The sequence below is a fragment of the Microtus oregoni genome, unplaced genomic scaffold, assembly GCF_018167655.1.
Source record: "Microtus oregoni isolate MIOR12 unplaced genomic scaffold, Mior012 000023F_ref0000262, whole genome shotgun sequence".
In the NCBI taxonomy this organism is placed as follows: domain Eukaryota; kingdom Metazoa; phylum Chordata; class Mammalia; order Rodentia; family Cricetidae; genus Microtus; species Microtus oregoni.
Window position 1 is genome coordinate 30,839,652 of NW_024543082.1, and position 19,996 is coordinate 30,859,647.

At 50.5% G+C, this 19,996-nt stretch overlaps 1 protein-coding gene across 1 annotated transcript; it reads left to right on the top strand.

Annotated features, from left to right (window-relative positions):
- The first annotated feature begins 2,595 nt into the window (after nt 1-2,595).
- On the top strand, nt 2,596-18,461 carry LOC121461648 (integrin beta-2-like protein). The gene is made up of 15 exons (XM_041672734.1): nt 2,596-2,653; nt 2,849-2,937; nt 3,759-3,939; nt 5,433-5,603; nt 6,467-6,624; nt 7,505-7,660; nt 8,450-8,545; nt 10,483-10,572; nt 11,913-12,053; nt 13,228-13,415; nt 14,055-14,299; nt 14,790-15,021; nt 15,887-16,074; nt 17,962-18,114; nt 18,394-18,461. The coding sequence occupies exons 1-15, from the start codon at nt 2,596-2,598 to the stop codon at nt 18,459-18,461; spliced, it is 2,214 nt and encodes a 737-aa protein (XP_041528668.1).
- Nucleotides 18,462-19,996: the final 1,535 nt, after the last annotated feature.

Below are 19,996 nucleotides of genomic sequence, written 5' to 3' on the forward strand. Positions count from 1 at the left end.
ACATGCACGTGAGAAGCACAAGCTGAATTCAGCAGGCTCAAAATAATATTTAATTTTAATTTTTAATAATTATTTTAATTTTAAATAATTTGTTGTTTATTTAATGATTATTTAATAATTTAAGAATTATTTAATAACTCTTAACAGCAGTTAAGAATGCTTGCTGCTCTTCCAGCAACCCCAGTTCAGTCTTCAAGGCAAACATGAGACAAACAATTTCTGTAATACCAGCTCCAGGGGATCAGACACCCACTTCTGGCTACCTCAAGCACCCACACACATATGGAATAGATAGATAGATAGATAGATAGATAGATAGATAGATAGACAGATAGATTAGATAAATATGGACACATGCATTTAAAAATTAAGTAATGACTAAATAATGAAGGACGTAAACTTGGGAGGGAGATGTGGGCGTTGGCTGAGAAGTGGAGGTGGATGTGATTAAGTTACATTGCACACATTATGAAATTCTCATAAAGATAAAGCCTTATCCTTAAAAGATGTCACTATATACATTCATATAGAAAACTGGAAGACATAGACAGGATTACTGGAGAAACTGGGAATACTGGTGATGGAGTAGCTCGTCCCTACCCGGAGCATTGGGTCTCAGAACAGTGTTTTGATGCCCTGGTTCTCATCTGCCCCCTACCCCGGGTCTTTTGTGAGTGAACAGACAGAAGTGACTCCACCTTGGCACTGGACTTCCATGGAAACTATTGAGTGGGCTGTGGTCATCACAAGCCTTTAATTTTGTTTTCCCTAAGACACGGTGGCCATGGGTTGCCGCTTGCTCTCCCTCCAAACCCACCCTGGGGCTCTGCCAATTTCCCCCTGCTCACTCCTGTAACTCTTGACACAGGTATCTCTCCCAGGGAGCCTCGGGCTTCTGAGGGCTGGGTGGAGGGTTCTGCAACTGGGAGAACTTCACAACAGGAAGTCACCCACCTCTTCTTGCTGGTCTCAGCCACCTGCCCTCACTGGTATCTGCTTTTCATGGGAACATGTTACATAGATGGGATCCATTTTCCCTCCGATGCATCCCTCAGGTCCCAGGTGTTTGCAGCTTGATTTAATCTAAAACAAGGTCTTCATTCGATGCCTGTGTTTGGTGCCAAGGGAGGGGACCCGGGTCCTCAACAGAATCTCCATGAAAGGAAACTTACCAAAGCCCAAAGCAGGGGCTGTGGTAAGCCTCACCACTTCCTGAGAGAGTGCTGGGCTGTGCCATCACTTCCCCAGGGAAAGAGCTGGCTTTGCTGCAGACTTCTGGTGAGTTGGTGGGTCCTGGGTTTCCTAGTGTGGTCACTTTTAGGGTTGTTTGGAGTGCCTGCCTGTCACCAGCCTGCAAGATGAGTCTCTCAGGCCATTCTTTGTAATAACCACAGGATTCTCTTTTTTTTATTTTATTTTTTTAAATTTATTTATTTATTTATTAAAGATTTCTGCCTCCTCCCTGCCACCGCCTCCCATTTCCCTCCCCCTCCCCCATCAAGTCCCCATCCCTCATCAGCTCGAAGAGCAATCAGGGTTCCCTGAGGTGTGGGAAGTCCAAGGACCACCCACCTCCATCCAGGTCTAGTAAGGTGAGCATCCAAACTGCCTAGGCTCCCCCAAAGCCAGTACGTGCAGTAGGATCAAAAACCCATTGCCAGGATTCTCATAAGCAAGGAGCGATGTGGGGGATGGGAGGTGGCAGCACCGCCACCCTGGCAGGCTACCTGTCACCAGGTCATTGAGACACTGCATCTGTGGGTTAGTCTTGCAGTAACCCGGGCCCCTTCCTGTTCTCTGGAGAGTGTAGGGTACACAGAGGTCTATATCCATCCTGTTCAAATTTCCCGATCAAAGGATACAAGAGTTTTCACGCTGCCACTGGTGTTTTGTTTGGTTTGGTTTGGTTTTTGTGGGGGGAAGGGAGAGTCCAGTCGGTACCCTTGGCAAAGAACAAATCTAAGTTAGGAGATATTCACCCAGAGCTGGTGTGATCTATCTACTCAGTAACTAAGTCTGGCCAGAGACAACTAGTCAACCCTGAAACTGTCCACTTTCAGACACCTTAAGGACAGGTTGAAGGCTGTGATAGAGAACAAGCAGCGGCCTACAGCCACACATGAATAGCTCCCAGCACTACCAGGACAAACAGAGTCTCAGCTTGCAGCCCAGGTTCCAGCTTTGAAGGCTCAGCCTCAGCAGCATGGAGCACATACAGCATTTGTAACATGTGGTGGGTGTGCAGTGTCTGTGTTGACATATAGCACATGGTGTGTGTGTGTGTGTGCGTGCGTGCGTGTGTGCGTGTGTGTGTGCGTGTGTTGTATATGTCTGTATGTATCACCTACAGTGAGTGACCTGTCTTCTGCGCTTGGTGCCCCAGCCACTTCAATAGGCCTGTGGCTCCCCACTTCCTCCTTCCCTGAGCCTGGCGACATTGGTGACTGACTTTGCATGGAACCTGTCTGATTCTTACACCCTGAGGTATCAGGGACTAGATCCTCTCCACCCTCAGCAGCCCTGCATTTCAGACAATCCAGAAGAGGCTCTGTAGGAGGTCAGCCTTGACTCACCAGGTCCTTCCCTCCACAGGACATGCTGGGCCGGCACCCCCTGCTGCTCATCCTAACTGGACTGCTCTCCCTGGGATGTGGTGAGTTCTATGAAGTCAGCTCCTATGAGGTGTGCTGGGAAGAACAGACACACCCTGTGGGCATCACTCCACTCACAGAGCCAAACGGGGCTTCCAGTCCTGACCTGACCTCTCCTGTCCCCCTTTCCTCCCCACCCCTATTGACTCTGGAGCAGCTGGGATGGGCAGAACCTACTCACCCAACTTTCTCCCCAGCCCTGACTCAGTGGTGTACCAAGGACAAAGTGAACACCTGTCAGGACTGCATCAGGTCAGGGCCTGGATGCGCCTGGTGCCAGAAGAAGGTAAGAAACCCATGGGTTGACGGGTGGAGTATAACATCCATTCTCTCTGTCTCTCTCCATTTCTCTGTGTATGTGTGTATGTCTCTCTCTGGTCTCCACCCTACCCCATGACTGTCTGCCTCATCTGTCTGTCTCCCCTTCCTTTCTTCCCCCTAATGCATACATGCATCTCTATCTTGCTCGATATTCTGTGACTATCATTGGCTCAATGATGCTTTAGTGTCTCAAGCCTGCCCAGGGGCCCCTCTGGATGTTCTGGATTCCCCCAGATGACTCTCCCCATTTTTTAAAATACATTGAGGGTGGGGTGTGTGTGTCTGTCTGTCTGTCTGTGTGTCTCTTTCTGTACGTTTGTGTCTATGTGTGTGTGTGTATTTGTGTCTCTGTATGTGTGTCTATGTGCCTGTGTATGTGTGCGTGATATAGGTATATGTACTCACACACACAAGTAGAGTACAGAAGAGGACATCAGTCTCTGCCTATTCCTTCTCAATTCCTAGAGCCGAGCTGGTGGCCAGAGTGCTTATGCTGGGTTACAGGCACACGTGGCATTTATTTGTGTGTAGATGCCGTGATTTGAACTCAAGTCCTCAGTGCTAGAGGGAGTAGTTCAAGGGCAGAAAGGGGCCTCCAGCTGCCTGATTTGAAGCCCTCAAGGAGACCGAGGTTGTCTCAAGGCCAGTTATTCCTTGGTAGGCTGCCCCCATTCACAGAGATTTCTATGCCAAAGTGTAATGGCAAGTGAAGAGGAGATAGGCTGGGATCTCTAGTCCCTACGGTCTGTCATCTTCCTTGTGACACTAACCTGGCCCTTTCGCCAGAACTTCACAGGCCAAGGGCAGCCAGAGTCTCTCCGCTGTGACACCCCGGAGCAACTGTTATTAAGGGGCTGCACATTTGAGTACCTCGTGGACCCCAAGAGCCTTGCTGAACCCCAGGAGGACAAGGACAGGGACCAGAAGCAGCTGTCCCCACAAAATGTGACGCTTCACTTGAGACCAGGTAGGCTCGAACTTGCCTGGTGAGAACCGGGCACGTGGTGTTTACAGGAGCTCAGCCAGCATCCCTGCTGTCACTGTGGACAGGTAGACTGTGGTTCAGTTTCTTCTCCTGACAGTGTTGAGATTCCTGACAGAGGCAGCTCAAATGGGAGAGGGTTTGACTCACAGTTCAGGGGTACAGCCCATCAAGATGGGGGCACCACAGCAGCGGGAGCTTGAAGCAGCTGGGCACAGGACACCCACAGTCAGGAAGCAGAGGGTGATGGATGCATGCCCCTGCAAGTGCACGTCATAGAGCACAGGATCCCAGCCAGGGAGTGGTGCCGCCCACAGTGGGCGCGTCTTCCTGCCTCAACTCACAGACTCAGGACAGTCGCGCACAGGCTGGCCCTGAGGCCTTTCTCCCAGGTAATTCTAGATTGTGTAAAGTGGAAAACCAACACTCGCCATTGCAGGGTGTGTGTCCAGGTTGGCCTGAAGGTTGCTGGGATCCTCATGACTGATGTCCACTCTCCAGACACCTGAGCTCCCAAATACTCTCAGTAAACTGAAGCAGGAGATGCACTTGAATTCAGGGATTGATTCAAGGGTAGACACACACACACACCCTTACCACACACCATGTTCATCATAATTGCATTTTTAATTTAAAAGACTGAGGTTCTCCATACATAGCTCTGCCTCTTGCTCACTCTAAGCAAGCAAATCTCCCCCAGCCTCCATTGTCTGCTGTCTACACTGGATGCCTGGTCTCCCTTTTAACCCTGTGCTATGTTTTTGCTCTGCTTTGCTTTGGTTTGGTTTTGAGAAAGGAGAACAAACCATTTGGAAAATACTGTTGCATTCACTCTCAGAAGGCCAAGTGTTCTTGAGAGAAGAAGGGCACTGATGAGTCTTGGCACTGATGAGTCTTGCAACTGAGAAACTCATTAAACCAGTCTGCCCAATAGATGATGTGACTGTGGCCACAGCAAGTGTTTCAGAGCACAGGCCCCAGTATTGGTACGAGGCCTGGCCCCAGGGAGCCAGGGTAGTAAACTGAGCCATGGGCAGAAGCAAAGGGCTTGTGTGGGCTTACAAGACATCCTGCTCATGGATCTGGAGAATGGAAGCCCAAAATCAGGGTGCTGGGGTGGCTGGGTTCCTCAGAAGCCACTTCAGACATCCGGTTGGTGTTCCCACATGGCAGGAAGAAGCAGGAAAGGTTTCAGTGCCCTCTCCCTTTTAAGCAGGGCCTCACTATGTAGCCCACACTGACTTCCAATTCGCAGAGATTTTTCTGCTCTGCCTCCTTAGTGCTGAGGTTAAAGGTTGTGCACCACCAGGTATAGATAGCTATCGGTCCTTTTCAAAGGATGCTATCCCAGGCAGCAATGATGGAAGAAACTGAGAAGACCGAGGTGCTACTAGAGAGAACAGTTCATGTGCAACCCCTGCTCAGTACCAGCGTCCTAAGACAACACAGCCCAGCAGTGATACCCTTCTCCTTTACAGGTCAAGCAGCAGCATTCAACGTGAGCGTCCAGAGGACCCAGGACAACTCTGTTGACCTGTACATCTTGATGGCCATCTCTGACTCCACACAAGACCGTCTTTCCAATGTCCAGACACTGGGCAGTGACCTGCTCCAAGCCCTCAATGAGATCACCAGATCAGGCCATATTGGTGAGATCCATAGCCACTGCAGGGATCAGACTCAGCATTTCGCATATCCTGGGCAACCCTTCCCCTACACATCAGAGGCAGTGACCTGAGAACTGCCACCGGGGAGTTCTCAGAACATCACTGTGAGTGGAGCGGACCATGTCCAGTCACTGACCACAAGATTCAGCCCTCCACTGGTTCTTCTTTCCTCTCTCACTCATTCACTCATCTCTTGGTAAGCTCAAAAGACAGAAGTGCTAATTTCTAAAAACGAGTAAACATCAGATTAGGTCGACAAAGTAGCAATTGTAGCGTAAAGGAAGTGATCACAATGAGCCGGAGATCAAAGGGTCAGAGCTCCACAAACACCAACAGGTTCAGAGAATAAGGCTTGGGTGCTTGCATGTGTGATGTGTGCACAGCTCCACCTGGCCTGGCTGCCCCCAAACAGCACTCTCTTCCCTGAAGAGTGATGTCCTCCCTCACACTTGGACATCTGTGTTCACATTCATGCACTTGTATGTGTGTGCATAGCCACATGCACACCCACACGCAGGCTAACACATGTATTAGACCACATGTGCACACACATTCTCAAATACATACAGTGACACAGATGAATAATTTATTTTCACACCTGTACATGCTCACATTCATATAGGAACACACATATGTAAACTGTGTCCAGGTGTATACACGATTTTGAATGCTCACATGTATGCACAGGAACTCCCACAACATACATTCTCAAATGCACACATCCACCATCCTGTTTTCTCCCTTGTTTTACTATAAGGCAGGGAAACTGAGGTTGTGTCCAGGTATCTCTCAGGCTCACCTCCCTATCTTAGACCCAGCCTCCCAGCCTCATCTGTCCTCCTCAGGCTTCGGATTCATCAGGAACATGACCTTCCAGCACATCCTGAAGTTGACCGATGACTCCGGTCAGTTTCAGAAGGAACTGGTGAAACAACTGGTTTCTGGAAACCTGGATACTCCCAAGGGACAACTGGATGCTATGATGCAAGTCGCCACGTGCCTGGTGAGCCTACCAAGCCCTTCTGAGGTCTGAAGACTTCTCTGGTGCTGCAAGCTATTGTGCCAGCCATGTTCTCTCAAAGGGCCAAGTCAATACCCCTTTGCTGGCTGTCAGCCTGAGAGGAATAACCCTCACTAGACTTCTGGAAAGCCGCAGGAGGTGGCTGGGGGGTGAGAGGAGGAAGAGGTCAAAAGAACCTGCAAGATTACCTGCAGATTCACTATTATCTGTGATGCCTCCTGAAGAACCTGTCAAGTGACCATAGTAACCTGGGCCTCATCCTACACGTCCTGAGTCAGGGGCCCACTCTCACCTCCAAGGCAAGATAACAATCCCTGGCCAGAGTTTGCTCCTACTTCTCTTCTCTCACCCACACACCGTCCCACATCTGTCCCTGGCTGTCTCTTTATGTCGCTGTTGCAGCAAGCTCACTCTGCGCCGGCTCAGCTCTTTTCTCTCAGCTCTCCGGCTTCCCTGGGTGTCAGACTACAGCGTGCTGCAAGCACACACCCCTTTCCAGGGATTCTCCAGGAAGATGCAGTTCCCCTGTGGGCCCTGTATTCACACTTGGGATTTGCCTGTCATGATGGACACCACAGATTTTGGGGGGATGTTTTTGAGAGCCAGTCCTGGGTCTGGGGGGATGGACTGTAGAAGTTTTGTCTATTCGGAAGTAGATACACATTTCATGTCCCCTCACCTCACACTTCGGGCATCTTATTAGACACACCCCAGACTCAATCTCGACTCTCTTTCTGTTGTCTGGCTGCTGTGAAACCCCAGAGCCGGTGAGAGGGGGGCAGGCTCCAGGCTGCCGCATCTGGCTCCTGAGGTGGCCAGCAGAAAAAGTACAGCGGGTAACCCCAGGCCATTCTTTTCTCAGGGAGAAATCGGTTGGCGCAATGGGGCACGGTTTCTGGTGCTCGTCACGGACAACGATCTCCACTTGGCTAAAGACAAGAGTCCGGGTACCAGACTGAATCCCAGTGATAGTCATTGTCACTTGGAAGATGGCATGTTCAAGAGCAGAAGAGAACCTGTGAGCCCCTTCCTTCCCTGGTGTCATCTGAGGCTTAGCCCTGCATGACACAAGACAGGAACCCAAATGGGAGAAAAAACAGGACTCTTATAAACTTGCCCCCTCATAACAGCCAGGTCAGGATCACACAGGGTCACCTCTCCAGAGCCTTAAATACCTCTTTCCAACCTAAGAAACAAATTCAAGAAAAACTCAAAAGCTGTGACTGGTCCTATTAGGTCTCAGGTATCAGCCTCAGGCCAGAGCACAGCAGCAAGACACCAAGACATACCAAAGAGAGTCTTCCCTATTCTGCAAGTCAGTGGGGGAGTCATAAAGAAATGGAGATTGGCTGGAGGGCTAAAAGGAGCCACTGAGAACAGTCCCTAGGGGATGGAGTGGGCTAGGAGGAAGGGCCCTGCAGGCAAGCTGCAGCAGGGTAACTTTGAAGAGTCTAGAAGGGAGGACAATGAAGACCACCCCCCTTCCTGAGTCCTAACCTAGCATGGCAGCCGTGGGTCCCTGTTAGAGTGGGGTCTAACAGAGCCACAAATGACTGGATGTGGGTTATAAGGAAGTCTGAGAGGTTGCCAGGATTAGAGGGATCCTGGGTCTGCACCAAGAGACCAAGCATGCTGCAACCTTTGGTATTTTCTTAACTGTCTTTCAACATCATTCATTTCTGCTGAATTCTGTTCACATATTTGTACACCTTGTTCAGATAAGGTGCTGCCACAGGACAAGGGTGATATCATAGTCCTCAGAGCCATAGTCCACTGGGTGGCCTGACGGGATGCCCCTTCTCCCCAGGACGACCATTCAGTGCTCCAGCTGGCAAGGAAACTGGCTGAAAACAACATCCAGCCCATTGTCATGGTGCCCTCGAGGATGGTGAAAACACATGAGGTAAGAGAGGTGGGTCTTGACCAAGAGTGGCAGGCATTTCAGTTGCAGGGTGAGGAAGCCCAGCATTCTGGTGGAATCACCGGAGTGGAGTCCTGCTTCCACTTGCCAGAGTAAGGGCCTGAGACCAGAATGAGACACAAGTCCAGCAGTCTGAGACAAGGAAGATGGCCATGATCTATTTGTCTGATGACCAGTTCTTATGGGTCAGCAGGATCCCTACAGTAGAACCTCAGAGCTACAGTCTGCAGTGGGACCATTTGGGACCTCCTCCTCTATGAGGACTGCTCTAGGGACTTCTGAGCTGATCCATCCGGTTAATTCAGAAAGCAGCTGCCCCCAGTAACAAATTCTCCCCATCTGACAGTGACATCAGTGTCCCCTGACATCATCCATCCTCAGAGGCACACTCGTGTGACACATGAGAATTCAGGTTGACTCCCCTTGTGCCTGGACTCTCTAAAGCTGTGTGACCTTGCACAACAGCCGGGTGCAGGGCTGGGTTGAATAAGAACATGAATCTTGGGGGAGGAAGCCCTACAATGGCTGGGGAGTTGACTGTGGCTGGATGTGCGTTGCTGCATGAGGACGCAGGGTTGGGTCACATCACAGGTCTCAGGCAAGCCTTGGTTGCCAGGACAACAGGAAAACCACACTTCTTGCTGTTAGGTTCCCAGGCTCCAGAGAAGGGAAGCTACCCTACAGAGATAGTAAGAGGAGAGGTGGCAGCCTAGAATACCGCCATCACAGCACCCACAAGGAACAGTGGTTTGGCTCTGCACAGGTTGCCAGCTAGCAGAACAAAGAGGAGGACACTCCATTGTCAGGATGTCACAGCCCCTATGTCCACCTGTGACTGGGCTATGACAATCCCTCCTCACAGAGCTGTAGTGGGTCAGGAGTCATACTCCCACAGACAGCATGGTGACAAGGGAGGAAGCCACAGATGGAAGACTTGAGGCCCACCACTTCCTTTGCCCTGAGAGGTCATAAGCCTCCATAAGGCTCTGTTCTCGGGAAGTTGGTCAATGCCACAGGGAGCACATGAGAATGTTACACACAAGACCCTTCCCGTGAATGCTTCTGGACTGAGGGGAAAGCAACTTTCATAAACAGGACAAGACAGAGCCCGAATTTTCTGGTGGGCTGGTCCCATAGCCAAGACAAATGACATTGTTTGAGCTGACAAGCTCAGAGAGGTTTGGTGGCCTGGATGTAAAAAGCCTACTGTGCTCACAGAGAGGGCAGACTCCATTCTAGGGACAATGCGGGATAGAGAAGTGTCTATCCTGACTGTCGGTAGGATTTGTCTGGAGAGGGTACCAACATTTCCTTTTCATGACATGTGACACAGTCCTTGAGTGACACTAGGCAGTTGCGGGGAGGATGATGGTCTGTCAGCTATCCAGGGATTCAGGCTGAGCCACCTTCAGGGACACTCTGGGAAGCAGATCAGTTCTGCCAGGGCTGATTGTCACAGGGTTGTTTAACATGGTCCCCATTGAAATCAGATTGCTCAAACCCAGTGATGCTCAGTAAGGCTAACCTCTTCCTCCTCTTCCTGTAATTTTATCACTTTCTATTGCCATCCGTGCCCCTATGTATCATGGGTATGATTTCTGTCCACCGTGATGATATGGTGAAGATATTGTCCCGTGATAAGACAGGTGTGTGTTCCCCAGTCAGTGACATCAACAGCTTGAAAATGGAACTGCCTGCCAGGGGCACCTACACCACAGGCATGAGAGTACTAAGAGCCAGGTGTCGGCACTTGGCAGCATGTCACCGATGCTCCTTCTGTGACTCTGTGAAGTGGAGACTCAGTTGAGCATCATCCTAGCCACTTGGAGAGCTGGAGGGACCCCCTGGGTGTCACAAGCCCTCACGAGCACGGAGGAGTTGGTGGTCCCAGGTGCCAGCTTGATCTTCTCTCTCAACAGAGACTCACCACGTTCATCTCCACGTTGGCCATCAGGGAACTTTCGGGTGACTCCAGCAGTGTGGCACAGTTCATTAAGGATACCTACAGGGTGAGTCTCCTGGAGTAGCTGCGTGAGATGGTCTGAACCTCACAGTTAGCAGAGCTGGCTTACGGAACCCTGCTGTAACCCCCGGCAGCCCCGACCAGCACCCTACAGTCTTCTGGACAGACACAGAGGACAGGGCAGTTCCTCTTACTGGTGAATGAGTGTGTGGCTCACAGATCTCCTCTGGCTCTCTCTAAAACGTGAGTTCCAAGTCCTACCCAGATGGGGCTCTCCCCTGCCTACCGCCATGGAGATATTGGAGGACAGGTGGCCATGGAAGAGCACATGCTGTCTCACAGGCTGGGGGGACCACAGACATCGCCTTAGTAAATTCAGATGCTGTGTAGACAGTCTTGGGAAGAAGGGCCTGTCCTAGTTCCCTTTCTGTTACTGTGTTAAAGAGAAAGCACCCACAGTGAACTAGGCCCTCCTGCATCAAGTAGCAATTAAGAAAATGCCCATAGACATGCCCACAGGCCAGTCTGATAAGCCAATTCCTCTACCGAGGTTGCCTCTTCCAAAGGGACTCTGGTTTGTATTAAGCTGACAGAAACCAACCAGCGCAGCACCTCCTGCATGCCGGTCCCACTCCTGCCCCAGGCAAATGCTGCAGACCTTCATTCCTCATCCTCCCCCCTGGTGTGTTGTCTATCCAGCTGCATCCAAATCCACTCCCTCGGGGTCCCAGGGTTCCGGTAGACACCAGCATGCATGACATACTGCATTGCTCGGGGCTTACAGATACAGAAATCTACAAGTGACGGGTATCCTTAAATTCTGAACTAGCCTTCTGTGACCAAACATCCTGGGATCCGCCAGCACAGTGTGTGGGGGCCCCTGTAACACTGCCGCCACTGCCCATGGAGAGGTTTCATCTCCTTCTCTAGCCTTGTGAACCCCAGATGCTCCCCAAAAGACTCTGTGCCAGGCCACTGCCAAGTCTAGCTCTGCCTTTCTAGGGATGACTCAGGTGACGCCATCCTTGCCCTCTTGCCAGATGCCACCTGTTCCCTTTCTCCTCCCATCTGTGCTCCGTCTCTCACATCTTCAACAGTCTGTGGCTCCTCCTCAGCTGGCCCTGGCATTCAGCAGTGAGGGGACTGTCCTCAAAGAGCTCACAGCTGTGTCTATGCTGATCTCCTACCAATGGCCTGTCTCAGAGCAAGCCATGGCGTCGACCTGCTGGCCTGCCCTGACATGCTCACTGAGCTACCAATAGGTGTTTGTGTCATCAACTGGTGTGCAGGGGAGGAGGGGCATGAAAAGTGTAACAGTGCCACAGTACTGGGGGGCAGGGACAGCTGAACCTGTCACCCCTGAGCATGGCTTTTCTCTGCCCACAGAGACTCACCTCCAGAGTCTTCCTGGACCACACCACCATCCCCAACACCCTGAAAGTCACCTACGACTCCTTCTGCAGTAACGGGGCATCAAGTACAGGCAAATCCAGAGGGGAGTGTGACAGTGTACAGATCAACGACCAGGTGAGCCTGGGGTTCCCAACCCAGCATGCTAGAGGGCCCACCAGGTATTTCAATAACTCAATCTCAGGGACATTCAGGAGGAAACAGAGGCTCACCTGGAGCAAGCAAACGGGAAAGCAATTGGTGGCCAGCGGCCAGACGCTTCTCCCTTTAAACATCACTTGGCAGACTGGTGCTGTCCATACGGTAATGTTAAGGAGCAGGAAGACACCAAATGCGCAGACCAGGAAACCCCACACCCCTCCTGGAATAACCCAGACACACTAACCAGTCATGCAATAACAGCACCCCCTAGGGGGCAATTGCTAGACATGAAGGGAGATTAAAAAATAAGGTATGGATTGGGTCAGCTTTTCTGACTTTTGTTTCATTTTACCTTTTGATGGAAACATCAAGTCTCAAGCCACACAGGTGAGCAGAAAAACAAGCTGACTTCTTTCCCTAACAAATATAAATTTGTTATCCAAGTTTTAATCTTTCTTTTAGCTCATGAACTAACATCACCACACACACACACACACATGCACACACACACACACACACACACACACACCCCTACACACACCCCAAACAGAATACCATCCCTTCATGCTGGGTGATTCATATGAGAAACTGACAAATTTTATTCTAAATTTTAGATGGTGTGTTACTTATTTTTCTCTATCTTTAAGTACCATTGGCTTAAACTGATTTCAGATGTAGCCTGATTTTGCAAACCAGCACTCTCTGTCATCAGCCCTGCCATCTTTGTGGCACTTGTGTGTGCTGTCACAGCCTGGGACACTCACCTCTATTCTGGGATGGATAAAGAACACCACACTCCCTGTGGCATTCTATTATCTTTAGCACTCTGGACACAAGGGAAAACTGCGCTCCACACGTTCACTGTTGAAAATCTCCTATTGTATGGATAATGAAAAACGCTACCTCCCTAGTCTGATTCACAGTAGGGCTTGGTTGCTGGTTAGTAAGGGCTGGGGTGGGGTGGAGTGAGGGTCTGGACTCCCTATAGCTTGATCCATAGTCTGTCCCAAGATCCTCTGCTTCAGAAAGAACCCATGCCACTCCTCCCCAGACATCACTCTGATCCCTCCCAGCACCCCTGAGGGGAAGGAGTAGGACTATGACCCTGGTCACCCATGGCCCCTGTCTAAGCCCCATTACCCTCCTCCAGGTCACCTTCCAGGTCACTGTCATGGCTTCAAAGTGCATTCAGAAGCAGGTCTTTGTCATCCAGGCCCTTAGCTTCGCTGATACGGTGACCGTGCGGGTCCTTCCCCAGTGTGAGTGCCAGTGCCGGGACCCGAGTCAGGAGCAGGGCCTCTGTGGAGGAAAGGGTGTCATGGAGTGTGGCATCTGCAGGTGAGGCAGGTACATGCTGCCCTTGGCAGTCCAACCCATGGGAAGGGTATCTATGGATGAGGTGATCACAAACAGCCAACAGCATTTTCCCTAGATAGCTCCTAGGCTGCAGGTGTGAGGAGCTGGTGGGGAGCCTGGGGTTCACACTCCCAAAGTCCTTGCTATCACTCCCCAAGCCATGGTATTCCTCGACAATTCCGACTTCACTCTCCACTCTCTGGCCACGAAGGGTCCCAGGCAGAGAATTGGCTCACAGGAAACTCCTCTCACCAGAAGACAGATCTAGTAGCAGGCAAGGACTGAGACCAAGTCAAAGCTTAGGTCTGGTTTATCAGCTACCAGAGATCCAGGGACATTCAGAAGCCTCAAGTAGTGAACCATTTGCCCCATTGTCTGCGCGATGCCATGGTAGCCTGTCAGAGGGACTGTTCATGGGCCAAGGACAAGCTTATGCTTGGCCACCCTACCCAGGGCGGCCTTGGGTCTACCTCAGGTGCGCACTCAGAACACCACTGAGAAAGGAGTGGCCGTGGTGTGCCATACTTTACAGGTGTTTGGATGTGTGCACTGGGCCCAAGGGCTAAAGGTGTAACCACTTCAGGGAAGAACCTGATCACTGCCCTTCCTGTATGCCCACAGGTGCAACTCTGGCTACACAGGGAAAAACTGTGAGTGCCAGACACAGGGCCAGAGCAGCCAGGAACTGCAGAGAAGCTGCCAGAAAGACAACAGCTCCCTTGTGTGCTCAGGATTGGGAGACTGCATCTGTGGGCGGTGTGAGTGCCATCCCAGTGACGACCCCAACAAAGAGATCTTCGGGCAGTACTGCGAGTGTGACAGTATAAGCTGTGAAAGATACGATGGCCAAGTCTGCGGTGGTCCGCGTGAGTGACAAGGGCCACCGCCACTGGGGGATGGACTTTCTTGTCAGTTTGCACCAGAAGATGCTGAGAGGGACACTGGGACCGATGGACAGATGATTGCTAGTCTTGCCGAGCTGCACAGCAGCAGCAAGGCTGGACAGGCCTTCCATGTCTGTGAGGGTCAGCCATTGTCCCTGGAGGACAACAGAAGTCACAGTCCTGACTCAAGAGATATTCAAACACGATGTGGAGGCCCAGTCCGGCTGAAAGGCGGATGTGTTGTCGGAGGGGTGGGGGATCTCTCTGGTCCCTGTGTCTTTGCCCAGCTGTCCTTCCCTGGTGTTGTAGGGCTGGGTGAGAAGGTACTGGTAGAAGCAGGCAGCAAGGAGGCTGTAAGTACAGTCCTTCCTGGCAGGCACTATCGGGCAAGGGCCCAGGGTGATGGGAGACTGGTTCCTAGTTCCCACCCACCTCCATGAAGGTGAGTTGTGTGACCTCGGCTGTTTTCCAGAGAGGGGCTCCTGCTCCTGTGGCCAGTGCGTTTGCAGGGAAGCCTATGAGGGTTCAGCCTGCCAGTGTCGGAGATCCACTGAGGGCTGTCTCAGCAAAAACCTGGCGGTGTGCAATGGCCATGGCCGCTGCCGCTGCAACAGTTGTGAGTGTGACCCCGGCTACCTTCCACCACTGTGTGAGGAGAGCTCCGCTGTTTCTCCTGCTGCTTTCTCACGTTGCCACAAGTACCTGTGAGTGTCCCCAACCACCCACGCTGCCCTCACAGCTAGGCTACCTGGGAGTCCCCAGGGGTGCCACTGCACCACAGTTCTCAGCAAGATCCAGCAGACCCAGCAGGAGGTGTCATTTTGAGGGGGTCTGTACCTCCCTTGGATCCAATTTCCACTGGCTCTGCCCTTTGGTCTCCTCCCAGGATCACAGTCTGCTCTACCCTCACTTACACCACTGTGCTGACCTCTAAGGGAGCCTGGGATTCTCACTACAGGGCCAGCGTGTATGTGGAACACCCGCACATATTACACTCCATGAACCTTGACACTCCCACATCCCGTGAGACACCTGCTCATCCTTGCGTATCTGTACACCCTAATTATCAGGGCACCCTTACACGGCAGTCTACGCTCACACAGTAATACACCTTGGCATCCCTGTGAAGTCTTGCACAGCTAGACAAACTGATCCACCAGTGCACCCTGACACACCAGTTTGCACTCACATAACACGCATCTTGACAAACTCACACAGCCTTGCACACAGTACTCTCTCATTCACCAGTGCTCCCGAACATACACGTACACAGTGACACTTCGTGCACCCTGACACACACACAGCCTTACACACCAGCATACCCTTATTGGCTGGGACATGCGCACACACCAGTATGCACTCACTCACCATTCACCCTGACACACCCATGCAGCCAGACACCCATAAAGTCTTGTACACTTGTAAATCCTGACACACTCATGCATCTTGCATAGTGCTGCACCCAACACACTTGTGTACCCTCACACAGTGTGCACCTTGCCCATCCTTGTGCCCTTGACACCCCCTCGCCATCCTATTTCATCAAACTCATTCCCAACTTCTCCTCAGCTCCTGTGCCAAGTGCTTAAAACTCAGCAATGGAGCACCTTGCTTCTGGGAGTGTATGGATCTGTTGAGTTCAGAATTTCACCGCAAGAACTGCAGTGAACAGGATGCAGAGGGCTGCTGGACGACCTACACTGTGCGCCAGCGAGACCGGAGAAGCATCTATTCCATCTATGTAGAGGAGAGCCGAGGTAAGGCTGGACAGTGCCCAGATCTGGTGAGGTAGGACATGGTGACGAGAACTCTAGCCCAAGAGCCTCTGCAGATAGCAAGAGGGCTGCAAAGGGAAGGGTCTCAATCCAGTGGGCAAGGGTACCCAGTAGCAGAAGGAGAACTATCCAGGATACCTGGGCAGGTAAGCAGTACCCTCACCTGGCCCTGCACCAAGAGATGGTTGGCAGACAGGTACCTCTGGTGGTAGCTCCAGTCTGTGTTGAGCATGGCACCATGGAAGCACCACACCTTACAGTTGGAGCATCTCCCATTTGATGGGAGGGCCCCAAGGACTGGTACCGGTTAGCTGTTTCAAGACACCTATCATGAGTCTCAAAGGAATGGAGTGAATGCCTCTCAAGCACCCTTTGCCCCATGCAGCTCAAGGCCTGGACAATAATATCTGTGAATGGAAGATTCTGACCTAGTCGTTGTGGGGTCCATGGCATGGTCCTGTCGCAACTACAGTTAAAATGAAACAAAGGCCATGTGGTGAGTGGCCCATTCTCCTGGAAGGAAAAATGAGATCATTGAGACAAGGAGACTCAGTAGGTCAGTGGTCATGACAATCATCAGCCCACGGGCACCACACATCCTCTACGGGTACAAGTTTGTTCCTGAGCATGCCAAAAAGCTATTAGAAGTTCCCAGAAGAAAAATGGTAATACTCACATTGTCTTTTTTCTTTTTTAAATCTCATCTGGCAACCAGGAGGACAGTGTCCTCCTAATGACCACACAGAACTGTTGAGTGTCTTATTGGACACAGTACTGTAAGAGGACACGGTGAACATGGTCTTCTTGGTGACCAAACAGACCCAGCACTATCAGAAATCAAGGTACACATAGTCAGGAACCATATTAATACAATTCTAGCCACAGTTGGGTTAACACACACCTATCAGGGACCAGGTAGATATAGTAGTGGTATGGTCCCGTCAGGCATGAGGAAATAATCATCTCGGTGTATAAAGTGGTTGCTCCCTTGTCAGGTGGACACTGTCCAGTCATCAGTACAAGGTGTGTTTATATGGTCCTATCTTGAACTGAGATAGGCATGGTCCTGCCAAACATTGCTGTCCTGGTCAGGAATAAGACTGGAGGTGGACAGGTTGAGCTGGGTTGAGTCCAGAAGTAGTATGGACAGATACTACCCTTGGATGGAAATGGCAGAAGAGATAGAGGACTAAGTGATAGTTTGAAGGTCCAGGGTTCTCCAACAGATGGATGAGACACAGGCTGTTAGAGCAGTTTGGAGAAGTGAGGAGTGACAATGGCCAAAGATGTGGAAGATGGCGGATTTGGGCAGAAGGTAAGATGTCCTTACAGGTCTTAGGCATGCAGCTTCAGAATTCTAGTTTCTCATCCCATTCTTACTTCGCTGAAAGGACAAAGGCAGAGAGATTGCTTGAGCAACCACAAGAAATGTTGGCCAGCAGCACACTGGAACTCCTATAGGACAGAAACCTGAGCCCACTGTTCTCCAGCCCTTCTCAAGTTGAAACCCATGAGAGTAGGAGGGGCACAGACTCTGGGTGAGGACCTGTCCTCAAGACATAATCATGAACTTCTCCTGGGGTCCCCATACCCACTATGCAGTAAGATGGCTTAGGGTCCCTCAGGAATGTCCATAACTTTCTCTGTGAATAAAATGCCAGGCCTAGTGGCCTTTAAGTATCATTTGGGACCACAGAGACTGGCCTTGCTTTCTGATGCTGACTGAGGCTGTGTTTTCTTGTCTACCCATGTTGTGTGGCAGAGAGTGAGTCTCTGGAGCGGGACCCTCTGGGAGAGTGGGCGGCATGCAGAGGCTGTGGACTTGTGGGTAGAGACTCACATAATTCATGGCTTGTGCTTTTTCCTTAGAGTGTCCCAGTGTCACCACCATTGTGCTGGGCATTGCAGTGGGTGTCCTGCTGCTTGCTATCCTCCTATTGGTCTTATGGATAATCCACCTGAAGGAAACCCAGAAGGTCAAGCTTTCCAGAATGGGTGGGGTTCAGCGCACGCTGGACCAGCGTAAGTGACTAGACTATATGATCCTGCACCCTGCTATGCTCTGTAACTTCTCACACTGTAGGTCGTGGCTGTTTCTGGAGGTCAACAAACACCCTGCCTCAGCAGCTCAGCTGAGCGCATACTATAAAAGCTTTGCTGCAAAGACTTAATTCATGGGAAGACCCTCCATTTCTGCCTTGGTCCTCAAAGTGACATCTTTAAACTGACCTGGTAGCCTCCAAAAGAGTCCCAGAAGTCCTCCCCACACAAACAAAGTCATGTTTGGTTTCTCCCCAGAAGAGCCTCATCTTCAAGAACAGCACCATAAGGAATTACCATGGTGGCATCAGGAGAGACGGGAGACCTGATGAAGATAAGGCATCACCATGGTGGCATCAGGAGAGACAGGAGACCTGATGAAGATAAGGCATCGGGACCAACCAGAATGAACCTACCAACCACACCTCCACACTATAACCAACCAGCAAATGGCTTATACTCCCCAAAATCACCAACACAAAAGCTGGCTTTATTTGTTCCCATAGCGACCAAGATGCCAGATCTTCAGTGGACTTCTTTCCAAGGACAGCCCCCTCTTCAATCATTCATAAAACTTTGAGGAAAAAAATAAACTTCCTAAGTCTTAGGAGGCCAGACGCATGCTTTCTGTGTGAAAAGTAAGAAACCAGTTCAATTAAATGTAGGGCTAATTTACATGTTAAACATCTCTTTTGGGTTTGTGTTCCTGTGTACATACATGTCAGGAGGTGACATTAGGCGCCTTCTTCCATTACTCTCTATCTTATTTTTTGAGACAAGGTCTTTCCTTGATCTTGAAGCTCACCAGTTGGATAGACTGGCTAGCCAGTGAGTTCTAGGGTTTCCCCTTTCCAGAACTAGCCCAACGTTTATATTGTTTCTGGGAATACAGGTCACCATGGGCAGGAAGGCCATGATAACCAGAACATGAGGAAGCTGGTCCCTTTGCATCTGCAGTCAGGGATCAGAGAGAGATGAATGCTGGCATTCATACTTTCTCTCTTTTTATTTGGTCCTGGACCCTCACTCACCTATAGGATGGTGCTGCCCATGTCTGGGGTTGAATCTTCCTACCTCAGTTACACCTGCTGGAAATGCCCTTCCTTCAGAGTGTCTCCTAGGTGATTCCAAATTGAGTCAAGTTGGCAATCAAGATTAACCACCACAGGCTATAGCCATGTTGTCAACAGATGACTGTGGACCTTGGGCTTTCTCAGCATCCATCATTCCAGGAGTTGACTTCCCCTTCCTTCCTTCCTTCTTCCTTTCTTCTTCCTTCTTTCTTTCCTTTTCTTTTCTCTGTGGGTTCTCTCCTTCTTCTTATAAAGTGAGCACAAGGATTGTGGAGGCTTCAATCTGACGACTTTGCCTAATCTAATAATTTTCCAAAGGCTCTGGTGTTAGCCACCACACTGAAATTAATCTTCTATCCTCTTACTACCATTAACATATAGTTTGGAAATATTAATCCCCAGCAGGAGTTTTGGGAAACAAACCAGCTTCAAACCACATCTGCACACCCATTTCCACAAAAAACAAACAAACAAACAAAAAGAAAAAAACCTCGGCTGGTTTTTAGGACCATCATCCATGAGCTTAGGAAGACTTGATGCGAGGGTAGGCATTCTTGTGATATTTCCTTCTACGTCCATTCTGCTTCACCTGCTCCTTGCTAGATCACTTGTCCACCGTTTGGCCTTTCCAGGGACTACCCTTTGCCCAGTGTAGGGTTTTCCTTTTCTCTTCTTTTCATGTCATTCTTCTTGATGATCTCCAGAACCCTTCCCTTACATAGTGAACCAGGGTAGAGCCAGCACACAGAAAGTATTTCTCCAGTATTCTCTGGATTTTTTTTATTGTACAC